The following is a 13683-nucleotide window of genomic DNA, read 5'->3' on the forward strand; positions in this document are numbered from 1 at the left end:
ACAGCGAGGGACATTATACTGGTGAAAAAACTCTCAATTCTACAGATGACTCCCCCCACTCAACGCAATAAGTCCCTCCCTCCACTCAGAAAAGCATCTAAAACTAAGGACCCCACTAAGACGACAGTTTGAAAACTAGCTATGGATCTGAGAAAAACCAAGTCTCCCCCCATGAGTTGCAGCCAGGAACAAACTCCTGGACTACCATCATCACCACCATTCTGGACACCCGAATCTTGCAGTACTACACTGTAAAAAAAAAAACGTTGTTTTTAAAGTAAAAACCTGGCAGCTTTGTTGCCAGAATAATGATGTAAAAAATATGGTAAACTGTAAACAACTTTACAGAACAACGTGTATATTTTACAGTTTAAAACAGTTGTAATTTACATTTTAAATCTGTAATTTCAACAGCCCTTTTCTGCTGAATTAGCATGATCACGTTGCTATTAAACTGATTATTTCAGTAAGATTTACATGCAGTTGCTGTCTATTGTACATTGAATCCCATTCAATTTTACAGAAAAATACCAAACAAATAACACTGTTTAACTGTAAAAGCATCAGTGTAATGCTGTAATTTAACTGAATTTTCCCGCAAATTGTAATCAAAAGTTGTGTATAATTTAGTGTATTTTGCCGTAGTAATGACGAGTTTTACGGTGAAAGCAACCTCTAACTACTGCAATTTTAATTTTCTGTAAAATGTATTTATTACAATTAAAATGCAGCAAAAACTGTTTTATGAATAACAATCTCAAATATATAGTATAAAAGCGCCTGTAAGGATTATTGCTCAGTGGAAAAAAAATGTTTTTCCTATACATTAGTCAGATTGAAAGATTTCATTTAAACTACACTGCCTTCGTATATACTGTATATGTTTGACTATTACCAGAAATGTGAAGAATGTAATCCAGGGTACACAGATTAAGCATTTAAAATTAAAAATGCAAAGCTAGATAAACCTCAAGAGCCACTGTATTAAAAATTGAAAAAATTCCAACAAGAACTTGCCTTTCCAATAATTTATTATATATATATATATATATATATATATATATATAATAGCAGTGATCAAAAACATCTGTCATTTCTCAACATACATATTGGTAAAACATTCAAACTAAGGCTGCACAATAAACAAACTTCAAGCTGAACAAAGTTGAGAGGTTACTTACAAATGATTTATGGGAAATAATGTTTATAAAACAAAAAACAAAACAAAACCACCCAGTGGAGTGTAACATTTTTACACTCAACAGTGATGTCCTGAGCTTTTACATCCACATAAACCAACCGAAGATTGTTTAAGCAACTTCACTTTGTAACAGCAAACCCCAAGAGTGGCTACAATGACCTTAAAATAATAGTTTGACATTTTGAGAGTTACATATTGCTTTTTTTTTAATTAGTTAAAAGAACAATTTAATTAGAAAAAAGGCACTTCAAATTTTAACTACGATTTAAACAATCAAACAAACTGTAACTTGGGCACATCGCCACATGCCATTGATCTTACTGTCCATATTCAGACATCACGCCACTCATGGTCCGAAAGTTCCTGTATCAAGGTGAGGACTCTCGGGTTCACCTGAAGACGGGATGCGCGTGTCTTCTCCACTTTGGTGCCCTTCTCTGGGTTGATGGAGAAAAAACACCTTAAAATAGAAAAACAAACAAACAACAGAATTAATAATGAAATAGCTTGCCTAACAACAAAAAAATTCCCATCAATCTTATTATTTTGAAGCCAAAATGACAATTATCTTAACCCCCAATTCACTGAAGCAGCTGCTTTAGATTTGTTGCAGTTTAATAAAATAAATTGTTGGATAAAACCCATCCCAAAAAACACATACCTCTGGACAAACTCCAGGGTGGATGCCAGCTCTGACGGGTAGGCGATGTTGAAGCAATAATAGCTCCCAAACATCATGGACAGGGCAGAAACCAAGGAGGGGATGTTGTCCTGTACTATGTTTCGATCCACACTCAGCATGTATCGCTTTGAAGAATAGCATGATCGTCCTAAAAAAGAAGAAAAACACAATTCAAACTAAATTAAAACAAGACTTGTCTTCCTGAAACATTTCACAAAACAATTTTAGCACATATGTTATTACATTTTAAGGTCTGTTAAATTGCTCTCACCATCAATACAAAAATGTATGTATGTGTATTTGCAGGTTAAGGGGAGATAAAGAGGATAGTTTAGGGGATAGTTCATATTGTTTGAAGGGGGGTTGTAGGAGCTACAGTTTGGAGAAACAGAGAGGAGAACCAGCAAACAGCTAAGCAATGCACTGCTGTGGACATAGTTAAGCCACCAAAAAAACTAAAACAATATTACTCTTAGTGTATGCTATATTAAAGAATATTTTCAAAGCTCTACCTTGCTGTCAGACAGCTATACAGTCTGTTTCCGATAGGGACTGAAGCAGCAGGGTACATTTGTGACAATATTCTAAATATAGCGTACATGTAAACTGAATTTTTAGGTGGCTAAAATACGTTTCGCTGCTGCACCCATCCACAGCTTTACATACGTACCCGTACTCCTGCCTGTTCCTCCAAAGACATGCAAGTAATACACTGACTATGGATAAGTATCCATAAGCATCCAAACTAGCCCTTTACGAGCTTACAGTAACAAAAAACATTGTGCAACATAAACGTCTCAAATTAGACAGAAAAGAGAGAAAGAAGTGTCAGAAAGAACAGAAAAAAAGTAGCGAACGTTTTTACTTACCACACACAACAATGGTGGGAGTCAACTGAACTTGGTCCATCTGTACTTCCCCTGCCAGGTATGTGTCCTCCACATAACAGAACATCGTGTCTTCCTTCTCATCAAAGTAGGACAGTAGAAGCAGCACCATGTCTTTGACGTCTTCAGAACAACCACTTAGCTCTCCTCTCATCACTTTGAACTTGGTTAAAGCCTGTAGCAACCTTTTGCTCTTGTACACAGCAACCGTATTCATGTAGTTCAGGAGTCGTTTCCCCTTCAGATCCAAATTCCGTGTGAAAGTTTCTTGAAGCTCACTTCCTGTGAGTTCCTTGAAGTGGACTGCCATGCCAAGGTCGTCGAACCAAAACGGCCACTCTTGCAGGAGGGATTTTATATTTGTCCCCTGGTTGACTTGTTTACGCTTCGTGTAGAACGTTGACTTCATTAGAAGTTTGACCTCCTCTGGATTTACATCAGTTTGCTTAGACATCACCCTCAGTTTTTCCTTTTTCTCCTGCTGGCTCTCTTCGGTCTCTCCAAGGGGCAGGAATTTTAAATCCCATTTAATGCACCCATAAGTGTCCTGGATTGCTGCTCTCTGTTCTGGAGGGACTTCATCTGTGTCTGACTCGTCGGTGCCATTCTTTCGTTTTCTTATTTTTGGGGTTGTGGATCGCTTCACATTCTCTATCCTATTTTGCAATTGCTTGACCAGAGAGTGATACCCTGGCCCGATCACGTCTCCCTCTATTATGTCTTGAAGAGACGTAGGATACTTTGCCACTATCTTTTTTGCAACTTCAATAGTGTGTCTTTTACTTAAGCAAGTACTTTTTCGCGTCATTTCACACACCAGAATCCGTACCATCTCTCTTCTCATTTGTGGACTAGGTCGTTTTCCTCTCTCCAGTGTCTGCATCAGTTCCTCTGGGAACTTATCCCACGGTATCACAAAGCTATCCATCCAGTCTATATCAGGCCTTTTGCAGCTGTCGGAAGAGGTTGAGGATGAACTTCTGGGTGAATAGGACATCAAGGATGCAGAAGGTCCTGGCGAGCCACCAACAGATGAGCTGCTGGATTCAGGAGTCTGGCCTGCAAAACACACACATATTAACAAAAAGAGTTATGAGGAACACAGTTTTAATGTTTCTATATTTCTGATGTATCTTTTATGCAGGCCACTTTGGGCACTGGTTGCATCCTGTACTAAAATAGTCACAAGTATACATTAGGGATGTGCATCTCCATCACTGAGGCCGATGCGATGCGCATCTCGATACGTTGCCACGATACGATACATTAACGATACCTTTGAAACACCAGGCGATGCGATACGATACGACTCACCCCTGTTGCGATACAGTTCGATACGATTTGATTCAACATTATGCGATTCGGGGCGATACGATGCGATTCAACACGATGCAAAAATAATGATACTTCAATATGGTACGACAGAGGATTTTTGTTTTATTCCTTATATGCAGAAAATCATACATTAACAAAAAAGTGCTTTACATATTTGGTAGTGCACATCCCATCATGCCATTTATTTTTTTACCTTTAAAAGCTCTCCAGAGTACAATTGTATAACACCTCACAGTTAAACAATGTAAGGATGCATTGCTCATGATTAACAATGGGGAAATAACAGCTACCATAGAGCAATGCCCATACAGCTGCCAGCCTGATGTGCTTAACACTCAGAGGCTAACTCACCAGTGAGCAGAAAGCAGTGGTTTCTATCTGAACAATAAAGAAAACAAATAACCTTTCACAAACAGGTATTTCATAACTGCTTACAGTAAGGAAGACATTTAAATTATTATTGGCCGTCACAGGCTGCTGTAAGCTAAACACCTCTCTCTGACAGAACACCTCACTGAGTGATTTAACTCATACGTCTCACTTTCAGGTTTCTCTTTTCAGCCGCAGACCCCACGTCGCCTCTTTATGTGCGTCGCTAAGTTCCTCGTACTACTTGTGTACTTTAAAGCGGCTCGGCATCGTTAACAATTTGCGAGTGATTTTTCAAGTTGACCGTCTGTAGTAATAGGGCCGCGCACATATACCATCAGGACGTTACTGATGGGGTGCGGCTGCGGATTGATACTGTGTGTATGCAAGTCCGCATCTAGGACGGATCTATGTATCATGGCTGTAGACCTGTTAAGTAATAAAGATACCTCATACAAAGGTCTACGGATACCTTATTACTCTCCATGACCTGCGGTCAACTATATAGCATAAATGACTATTACACCGTCTTTCTTCAACAATCCGAAGTGTTACCAAACATTTGATTTGTAGGTATTTTTCGGTGCGCTGTGTTTCTCTTTCTCCTCAACTTCCGTGTGTGTTGATAACTGAGACTCTCGTTCTCCGTAGTGGCGAAGCAAATATCAAAGATCGTCTCTGCTGAGCGTTGACAAGATGAGGGGATTTTATATGAATGAATCGTTTTTTTACCGATGCAAAGACGCTACGCAATCGATGCATCGCGAGTTCAACCCGGTTCAACCCAAACTGTAGCCGATGTGCACTCTTTCAACCGGTGCACTCGCATCTTGAACGTTTATGCCGGTGCACCGATGCGAATCGGTGAATCTTAACATCTCCAGTATACATACATCTCAGCTTCCAAGCAGCAAGGACTTTTCTGGCTTGAATTGGCCTCAAAGCTGACAGCAAATCTGCTTCATTAACAAACTGGAAATCCTCATAGGTCTCCACCCCAAGGGATTGTAAAGTCTCTTCCAGAATATCTTTTGTCATCTCTGGAAGGTGAGGCAAGACCTCAGTGATGGCACTGCTTATAAATGTTTGCTCCATGTCTGTCATCTCTGGAATCATGGAAGAACGACACTTTTCGGTTTTCAAAATTACAAATGAAAGACAAAGATAATTAGACATTTAGTCAAGTAATACTGTACATACATTATATACAGATAAGAGGAACCTCTAATTTGAGTATAGGGTGTGATTGAAGATGTATACTTTTTATTTCTGTACATTGCAGAACAAAAACTGCTGTCACTTTAATATTTTTCAAATAGTATTTTATCATTTTCCCTAAGCATACATGTGCATTGTTAGAATGGTTTCAACACCACAGTAGCCAATATCGTGTTTATTTTGACAACACACTGTGTTTCAGCGGGATGACTTGGTGCCCGTTAACAATGTATGATGGTAACGGATAAAAATCTACCAAGTCGTTAATGTTAACACATTGCAACCTTGCATTCTGTTTTGTCACAGAGTACAGGTGGTATTCAGAATGATAGTCAGTTTTATGTATATCCATCACAAAATACACAGCTGAATCATTTTGAATTAAAATAATGAGCAGTTCTCCGAACTCCATGGACTCGTCATTTTTGGACACAAGGAAAAGCCCTTTTTTATATGATGTACCTTTATACTGTATGTCTGTGGAAACACTAGTATTGTTTTCTGAAAAGCCAAACTCTCTCACTGCATGTTTGATTGAATCACTGTAAAGATTGGAGTAAAAATTACAACTGTCTTTGACTTGCAGAAGTTGACTGCATCCTGGCCCAGCTGAAAGATATGCTTGAAACATCCGATGTCTTTCGGATAAAGTTAGGCAGATGTTTTTAAAGTTTTTCAAATGCCTGGCACATCTCTTGAAGTAGCTGTGTTTACTTTCAAAACGCATTGTCCATACTCTAATCAAGGGGCCAAATTTCAAGATGAGTGCCGGATAGTGTCTCATGAAATGGTGCTTTGGTTTTAGTGGACTCTCAGGAAAGAAACACTTCCTTGTTTCCAAATATTCTTGGATTGTAATGTCAACATAGGCTACCTGTGACAACGAAATCTTTTGTGCACAAATCAGATCAACAATATCTTTAAGCTGGAGAGTCAACTGCCACACATCATCTTCTGGATTTTGCACTTTGTCTCCAATTAATACAGGCAGCAATCTTAACAAATTCCAGTTCTGAATGGCTTGACCTGAGAGCTTGAATACGTCAGAGTTGACAGCACAGGGCTTAGTGAGAGCATCAGATCCTTTGTACTTGAACTGTTTTATGCGCCGGTTCAAAAGTGAATATGTAAACCATTTCTTTTTCTTAATAAAATACTTTAAGTACAGTGCAACATCGTAGGATAAGACACCCTCAAATATGTCATGGCCTAAACAAGGTGGGAGACCTGGCTTGCAAACATGAAAAGATGTCAGAGCATTGAAGACAGAGTTTGCCTTTATGCCTTTGATGTGTGGACTGTCTTCAACTTGTAGATCAGCAACAGCAGAATCGTAACCTTCGGGTGTGCGCTGTGGCCCACATACATTTGGATCATCATTCTTAAACTCACTTTGTGTGATTTCACAGTACCTGCAAAAGTACTTTGAACGACTAAAGTTTTCAGTGAACCCACCAATACCGTGTGAACCCAAGTTATCACCCGCAATGCAGTACAGAGCCCCTTTGACCATGTCTCCAACTGTTGTAACTATTCCATTTTCCTCCAAATCTTTTAAATCCACTAACATCTCTGAGAACACCTTAGCAAATCCAAATTGTTTTAGGTCATTCTCTCCACACAATAAAACCAGGGACATGTGATCAGTATTAGAGCGCACATGAGCAGGTAGATTTGCCACAGAAAGATAGACTGCAACAACTTTGTGTTTTTTCCTAGCAGAGCCAAGGGGGTTGACAATTTCAAAAGCATCCTGGTACAGAATTAGCTTCAGGCATCCTGGATTTTCAATGAAGAACTGGTTGGACTTAAAGTTGTGTCCATCACTTATGTCACCAAAAACATCTGAGTCTGTTTCACAGGACTGCTGTGACATTGAATTCTTCCAAAATTCTGATTCTAATAAGCCACTTACTGTTTGTTTCAGAGGTATGTAGTAAGCAAACCTTTGTGTCATATTTTCATCATTTCCTAATGTTACTTTTTTAGGCTTTATGTATTTGAACATCTTTTTGAATGTCTGAGCTCTTGAATATGTTGTTCTCAGTGGTCCCTGGTGACAGACTGAGAACAGATCGGAATCCTTCACACAATCACAGATTTTAGCAATAGCATCATCAGTTAGAGACATGTCATCTTTTAAAAGTGAACGTAGTTTACTTAAAATGTAATCCTGTCCCAACTCATGCACATTTTGCATCTCTTCGACAATGGTCTGTATTGTTGAAGCTGGAAGAAGGAGCTGGCCTTGCAATTTTAAGTAGAATAAGCATACATTCCTAAGATAGGTCTCATTGAAATGCTGTGTCAAATAAGTGCTTTCATTTGTTGTTGCATCATTTGAGCTCTGGGAAGCATCTTCATGTGCAGAACACGGAGAAATGGCTTCCCTGTACATGTCACTTATGCTATCAACAGAACATGCTCTGTGTTTTCTGGACATATGAGCAGTAAATGACGATTTCACAGTGAAAGTATTTGTACAACCAGTTACTGGACATAACACAGGTCGTCCCTCCACTATATGATCTTTTAAGTGGGATATAAGTTCTTTCACTGTTTGAAATTGGCGCGCACATAACGAAATTGCACATTTCAAATCTGTAACAATGGCTCTAGCAGTGGCTGCAGGCACATTGTGAATCCGATAAAAGTGAGCTTTAAAAGATGCGTAAGTACAAAATATTCGCTTGCAGTTCGTGCCAACACATTTGAAAAAACACTGGAGTTCGTTCCTATGCACTCTAGAATGCAGCACATAACCCTTCAAAGTCTGTAGCGTTTTGCTGCAAAAACGGCAGGTAATCATTTTTAGGGGTTCCTATGCAATGCAGAACATAACCCCTCAACGGTTAGCTTACCAGTGCTACAGATGTGATCCTCCGCTCATGTGCACACAGCTCCACGTGGTCCGTGGCAGGCAGACTTGAGGCCGACTTGGCCGCGTAACCGTTAACCTGCAAATACGGCAGGTAATCATTTTTAGCACGCTAACACGACTGCCCGTTAACTTTGAACCCGCTCAGATGTAGCTTCAAACCCCCCGCTTCACAACAGTATGAATTAAATGAAAATAAAGAGTTCAGCTTTTAGCATGATACTTCAATAACGTTACCAGACTATTTAAATTAACTCCCGGTCAGTAGACGTTATAACTATGACTGCAAAATGCACTCAATCACAAACAGAAGTTAGTATTGTCCTGACAACACACCGTGTTATAATTGAAGTTTGAAGAAAATAAGCGGTTAGCTTACCACATGAACTTCAACCTCTCTGGTGACCATGTGCCTCTTCCTTGGAGGAACTCTGCAGCTCCTCCGCGGCTCCTCCGTGCAGAGACTACTTTTTAATAGCCTTAATTTTCGCTAAATTGAATATAATAATTTAATATATATATAAATACTAAAATAATACTTTTTAAGACCCCGCGGACACCCTGAGCAGGATGCGCACTGAAAAATAGGGCTCCCCCGAAAGCAAATGGGTCATTCGAACACTGCATACATGCATGCATAAAAAGTATAAGGTACAATACCTTCCGCCTGATCCAGGTCTCGTGTGGAAACCATTGGCACGGTTGGCTGTGTTGCCCTCAGCCTCCCCAAAGTGGCCAATATGAGCCGCCTTTGAAGACGGTCCAGCATTTTGCGTCGGGCTGAAGGGGAGAGCTCTGTGTGGCTCAACATGTGACGGTCCAGCCGGCTCCCCTTCTCCGCGTTACAGGACGGCACTGGGCACTGCTCACGCCTCACATTGAGCCTCCCACCAGCCAACAAAACTAAATTAATCTTTTCCTCCTTATTTATCACTTTGTGGGTGACTTTTAAATGTTGGCTTAGGGCCGTGTAGTCTTTCAGACAAATTGGGCAAGTGTTCACCATAATTGCAAATCTTCCTCTAACTTTCCCTCCCAAAATCAAGCTCTTTTATAGAGAAGGAACATGTGACAATGAGATTCACAGCCATTGGTCCGTTTTCGGACACTTCTCCTCTAACTTTCCCTCCCAAAATCCCCGGTCCAAGCTCTTTTATAGAGAAGGAACATGTGACAATGAGATTCACAGCCATTGGTCCGTTTTCGGACACTCCTCCTCTAACTTTCCCTCTCAAAATCCCCGGTCCAAGCTCTTTTATAGAGAACGAACATGTGACAATGAGATTCACAGCCATTGGTCCGTTTTTTCGGACACTTCTCCTCTAACTTTCCCTCCCAAAATCCCCGGTCCGCGCTGTTTTATAGAGAAGGAACATGTGACAATGACATTCACAGCCACACACAAACACACGTTTTTCGCAAACATTTCCACACGCCAGGTGTCCCGGAGTACTTCCATTTGCTTCGTCTTGATCTGTAGATGTCATTTGTTCATTTTAATGGTGAACAAGACAGTGAAATGTCCCGTTACTTAGGGTGACCAAACGTCCTCTTTTACCCGGACATGTCCTCTTTTCACGCCCTGTCCGGGTCGTCCGGGGGGGGTTTATAAATTCATGAAAATGTCCGGGTTTCGTGGACTGTTTGCATGTACTTAAATTGACTGGCGCATTGCACAGAATACTACGGTACTCTGTTGCGTGTGTGACGTAATCCCTGAGTCTGAAGCTTTGTGGGCGGCTCTACAACTACGCTGACACACAAACAGAGGAAGGGGACAGAGCGGACCGCAGCTCACATTCACAATGCCAAAGCGCAAATGTACTTTTACAGATGAATTGCAGAAGAAATTCCAAATGTACCGACCCGGTCGGAACAAATGGGAGGCGGAGTGCACCGTGTGCAAAGCTTGCACATATGTGTGTGTGTCCAATAAAGGTGCAGGCGATCCTAAAGCGCAAATGGACACAGACAAACATAGGAAAGCTGTGCAAGGTGAGAGTTTGTCGGCAAAGTTGAAAGACTTCTTTGTTAGACCAGGCAAAACAGAAGATGCTGTAAATGCAGCGGAGGGTGCGTTTGCATTTCAAACTGTGAAACATCACAACAGCTACAGATCTATGGATTGCACAAGTGCCTTGCTAAAAAAAGCATTTCCAGACTCTGCGCGCACTAAAACCGAAGCCATTGTCAATGGTGTTATAGCGCCCCACTCGATAGATGTCGCACATGAAGCACTCAAAGAAATCCAGTACTGTGGTGTTTCCACAGACGGGAGTAACCATGGAGCAGTGAAAATATTCCCAATCATAATCCAGTACTTTGACTGGAAGAGGGGTGGCATGCAAACAAAATTAATCGAGGTTAAAGACACACCAAATGAGACAGCAGAAACCATTGCACAATATCTCATTGAAATATTGGCAAAAAACAATTTGTCTGAAAAATGCATTGCATTTACTGGCGACAATTGCAACACAAACTTTGGAGGAATCCTACGTGATGAAGGGGGAAAGAATGTGTTTGCAAATTTGAAGAGGTTGCTGCAGAAGAACACTCTGATCGGTGTGGGTTGCCCAGCACACATATTGAATAATTGTGTTCATTATGGGGCAGACACAATAGATATTGACCTTGAGAATATCATGTTCAAAATCTACCAGTACTTCCACATTTACACTGTGCGCACTGAGAGCCTGAAGGAGTACTGTGATTTTGTTGACATTGAATACAGAAGGATGCTTTCTCACAGCAAGACAAGGTGGCTGTCATTGTTCCGAGGCATTGAGAGGATGATACAGATGTTTCCAGCCTTAAAGGCAAAAACCACCCATAGTGATCAAGAAGTTTTTTGAAAACGAATTCAGTTAGATGGCACATGCACTCACTCATGTCTGCGTTCCACACCCACATTCAAGACATGGAAAAGGAGAAGAACTCCATTATGGAGGTAAAAAAAATCATGAACAGCATCCACACCATTCTTCTTGAACGCAAGAGCAACAACTTCATGTCCCTTAAAGTTAAGGGACTACTGGCACAAAAGCGTAGTGATGGACTTGGTAAGGAATATGACCAGTTCTGTGCTGATGTGCAAGGCCTGTACAGTACATGTCTGGAGTATCTTGAGAAGTGGATGACTCCCATGGAAGAGTTCTCCACATTCACGTGGATGGATCTGAGTGAGCCACCAGAGTGGAATGATGTGGAGGCCTGCATCAAGTTCCTAGGAGAGAAGGTGGTGGTAATTGGTGATGTCAAGTGTTTTGACCAGGTCACCAATCTGAAGAGATTCACAGAAAGGTGCAACCGTGATGAGGAGTTCAGTGGAATGCAGGTGCACCAGAAGTGGACCAAATATTTTTGAGAAGGCCAAAAGCATTGCATGTTACTCAGAACTACTGAAGATTGCACAGTTTGTCTTTGCACTCTCCTCTCACAATGCAAATGTTGAGAGGGTTTTCTCACTGATGCAGAGCCAGTGGACCAAGGAGAGGAACCAGCTGTCTGTTGAGTCACTGAAGGGGATTCTATTTGTGCAATACAATTTGAAAGACATGTCTTGCAAAGACTTTCATGCTTATTTGTTGAGCAACCGAAAACTGCTTGGAAAGATCAGCTCCACAGCAAAATATCGATGGGCAGACAAGGAGGATGAAGAAGAAAAGCAGGATGAAGAAGATTGAAGTATGCAGCTATGCAGAGAGAGAAAGCTATGTAGCTGTGGGAGAGAAACTTTTAACTTTTAATTTTAAATTGGGACCCTAGAAAACTGTTTGAAGCTAGAAATATGTGAAAAGTTGTCGTTTCACTGTGGTTGTTTACAATGACAGGGCCTGGAATTGTGTCTACAAACATTTAAAGTAGGCTTGTATTTGGTTCATGATGCCTCAAAATATGTTTGGTTTGATTTAGGTAATCAAATGTTATGTTATGTTATGTTCACTAATGGAAATTATGCAAATGTGAAATCCAAAACTGCATAGTGCACTTTTAAAATAATTACATTAGTATCTTTGTGAGGTTAGTGTTTTATTGTTTACATTGACAAGATACAAAGAGATTATTTGTTAAAGCTGGATTTTGTATTTTCTACTATTTCATATATTTTGTTATTTATTTTTTGTCTAGTAAGACTTGAAAAGAGAGCTATTATTTTGTTACAGGTTGATGTTTAAGTTATTCTTGTGCATTTGAGATTTGTCAGAGATAATTCTAGGCATAATGGAGCATGTTGATTGTTGAGTAACCTTGGTTTGGTGTGTCTTTGGTTATAGAGAGATATTATTGTGTTATATTGTGGTGACCACGTATTGATACACTGGTTCATAATTCACACATGGAACTACAATTGGGGTTTTGTTTCCACACGGACCTGTTGTGTGTTCCTTATATATATTGTGTGCCCTCCTGGCTCTTCCTCTTGTCGTCCCGGGCTGCGACCCGACAACATGTCCTTTGCAGCTCTCTATTAAAGACAACTTTGCACCTTCGATGCACCGCCTCTGACTCCCTATCTCTCGGCACTACATTGGTGACCCTGACATATAAGTCTCGCAGAAGTTTCCGAGACGGACCCGAACACGGCAAAGGAAACTCAGGTTTCTTTCTCGAAATGCCGGGGATTTTTGGAATCGTCCGTTGCTGCCACCGGCACGCGGACTGAGGCTCGGTGCACGCCTCGCAGAATGGCTGGGGACGTTGCTCGCCATTCCCGCATCGGTCTTCCAACCAACAGGGAGACGATGCACGACCCGCTGGGTAGGGATGAACCCGATTGCTACCTCCTGGGGCTGTTTTCTTCTGCTCGTGCGGCTGCACGTCCAGGCTGCGCTAGCCTTCGACGACTAGCAGCTAACCTCGTTAGCTAACGGCTACGGCTAGCGGCTACCGACGGCTGCCAGCTAGCGGCTAACGGCTAGCTGCTAACGGCTATCGACCTATTGAGTTTTTTTTTTTTTTTTTTTCCCTGGTGCCTGAGAGGAGGTTCGACCATGTCTGGTCGGCCTCGTGTGGATCCTCTCACGATTTCACCTACCTTTTTTGGACCGTGGACAGTACGGCCCTTTTTGAGCTTTTTCTGGTGCCTGAGAGGAGGTTCGACCATGTCTGG

At 41.1% G+C, this 13683-nt stretch overlaps 2 protein-coding genes across 3 annotated transcripts in view; one reads left to right on the top strand and one right to left on the bottom strand.

Annotated features, from left to right (window-relative positions):
- The window catches only part of LOC307014298 (uncharacterized protein), a 146931-nt gene that overhangs the window by 109275 nt on the left and 23973 nt on the right, over positions 1-13683 (top strand). The window lies entirely within an intron of this gene.
- Positions 983-8730, bottom strand: LOC307017379 (uncharacterized protein). 2 transcript variants are annotated; one of them, XM_079646973.1, is made up of 4 exons: positions 8554-8730; positions 2753-3829; positions 1863-2008; positions 983-1661 (listed from the first exon to the last, which is right to left on the bottom strand). In XM_079646973.1, the coding sequence occupies exons 2-4, from the start codon at positions 3765-3767 to the stop codon at positions 1548-1550; spliced, it is 1275 nt and encodes a 424-aa protein (XP_079503099.1). In that variant the 5' UTR covers positions 3768-3829; positions 8554-8730; the 3' UTR covers positions 983-1547. The 2 variants fall into 2 exon arrangements, with proteins under 2 accessions (XP_079503099.1, XP_079503098.1); XM_079646972.1 differs by having other exon boundaries at positions 1052-1661; positions 1863-2031.

Source organism: Notothenia rossii (assembly GCF_949606895.1).
Source record: "Notothenia rossii genome assembly, chromosome: 8".
In the NCBI taxonomy this organism is placed as follows: domain Eukaryota; kingdom Metazoa; phylum Chordata; class Actinopteri; order Perciformes; family Nototheniidae; genus Notothenia; species Notothenia rossii.

Excerpts from the sequence above, each read along its gene's own strand:
- LOC307017379 (XM_079646972.1), bottom strand. The coding sequence starts at position 3,767 with ATGTCCTATTCACCCAGAAGTTCATCCTCAACCTCTTCCGACAGCTGC. Across the intron at positions 2,032-2,752 it reads TCCCACCATTGTTGTGTGTG|GACGATCATGCTATTCTTCA; the intron begins GTAAGTAAAAAC and ends CTTCTTTTTTAG. Across the intron at positions 1,662-1,862 it reads ACCCTGGAGTTTGTCCAGAG|GTGTTTTTTCTCCATCAACC; the intron begins GTATGTGTTTTT and ends TTCTATTTTAAG.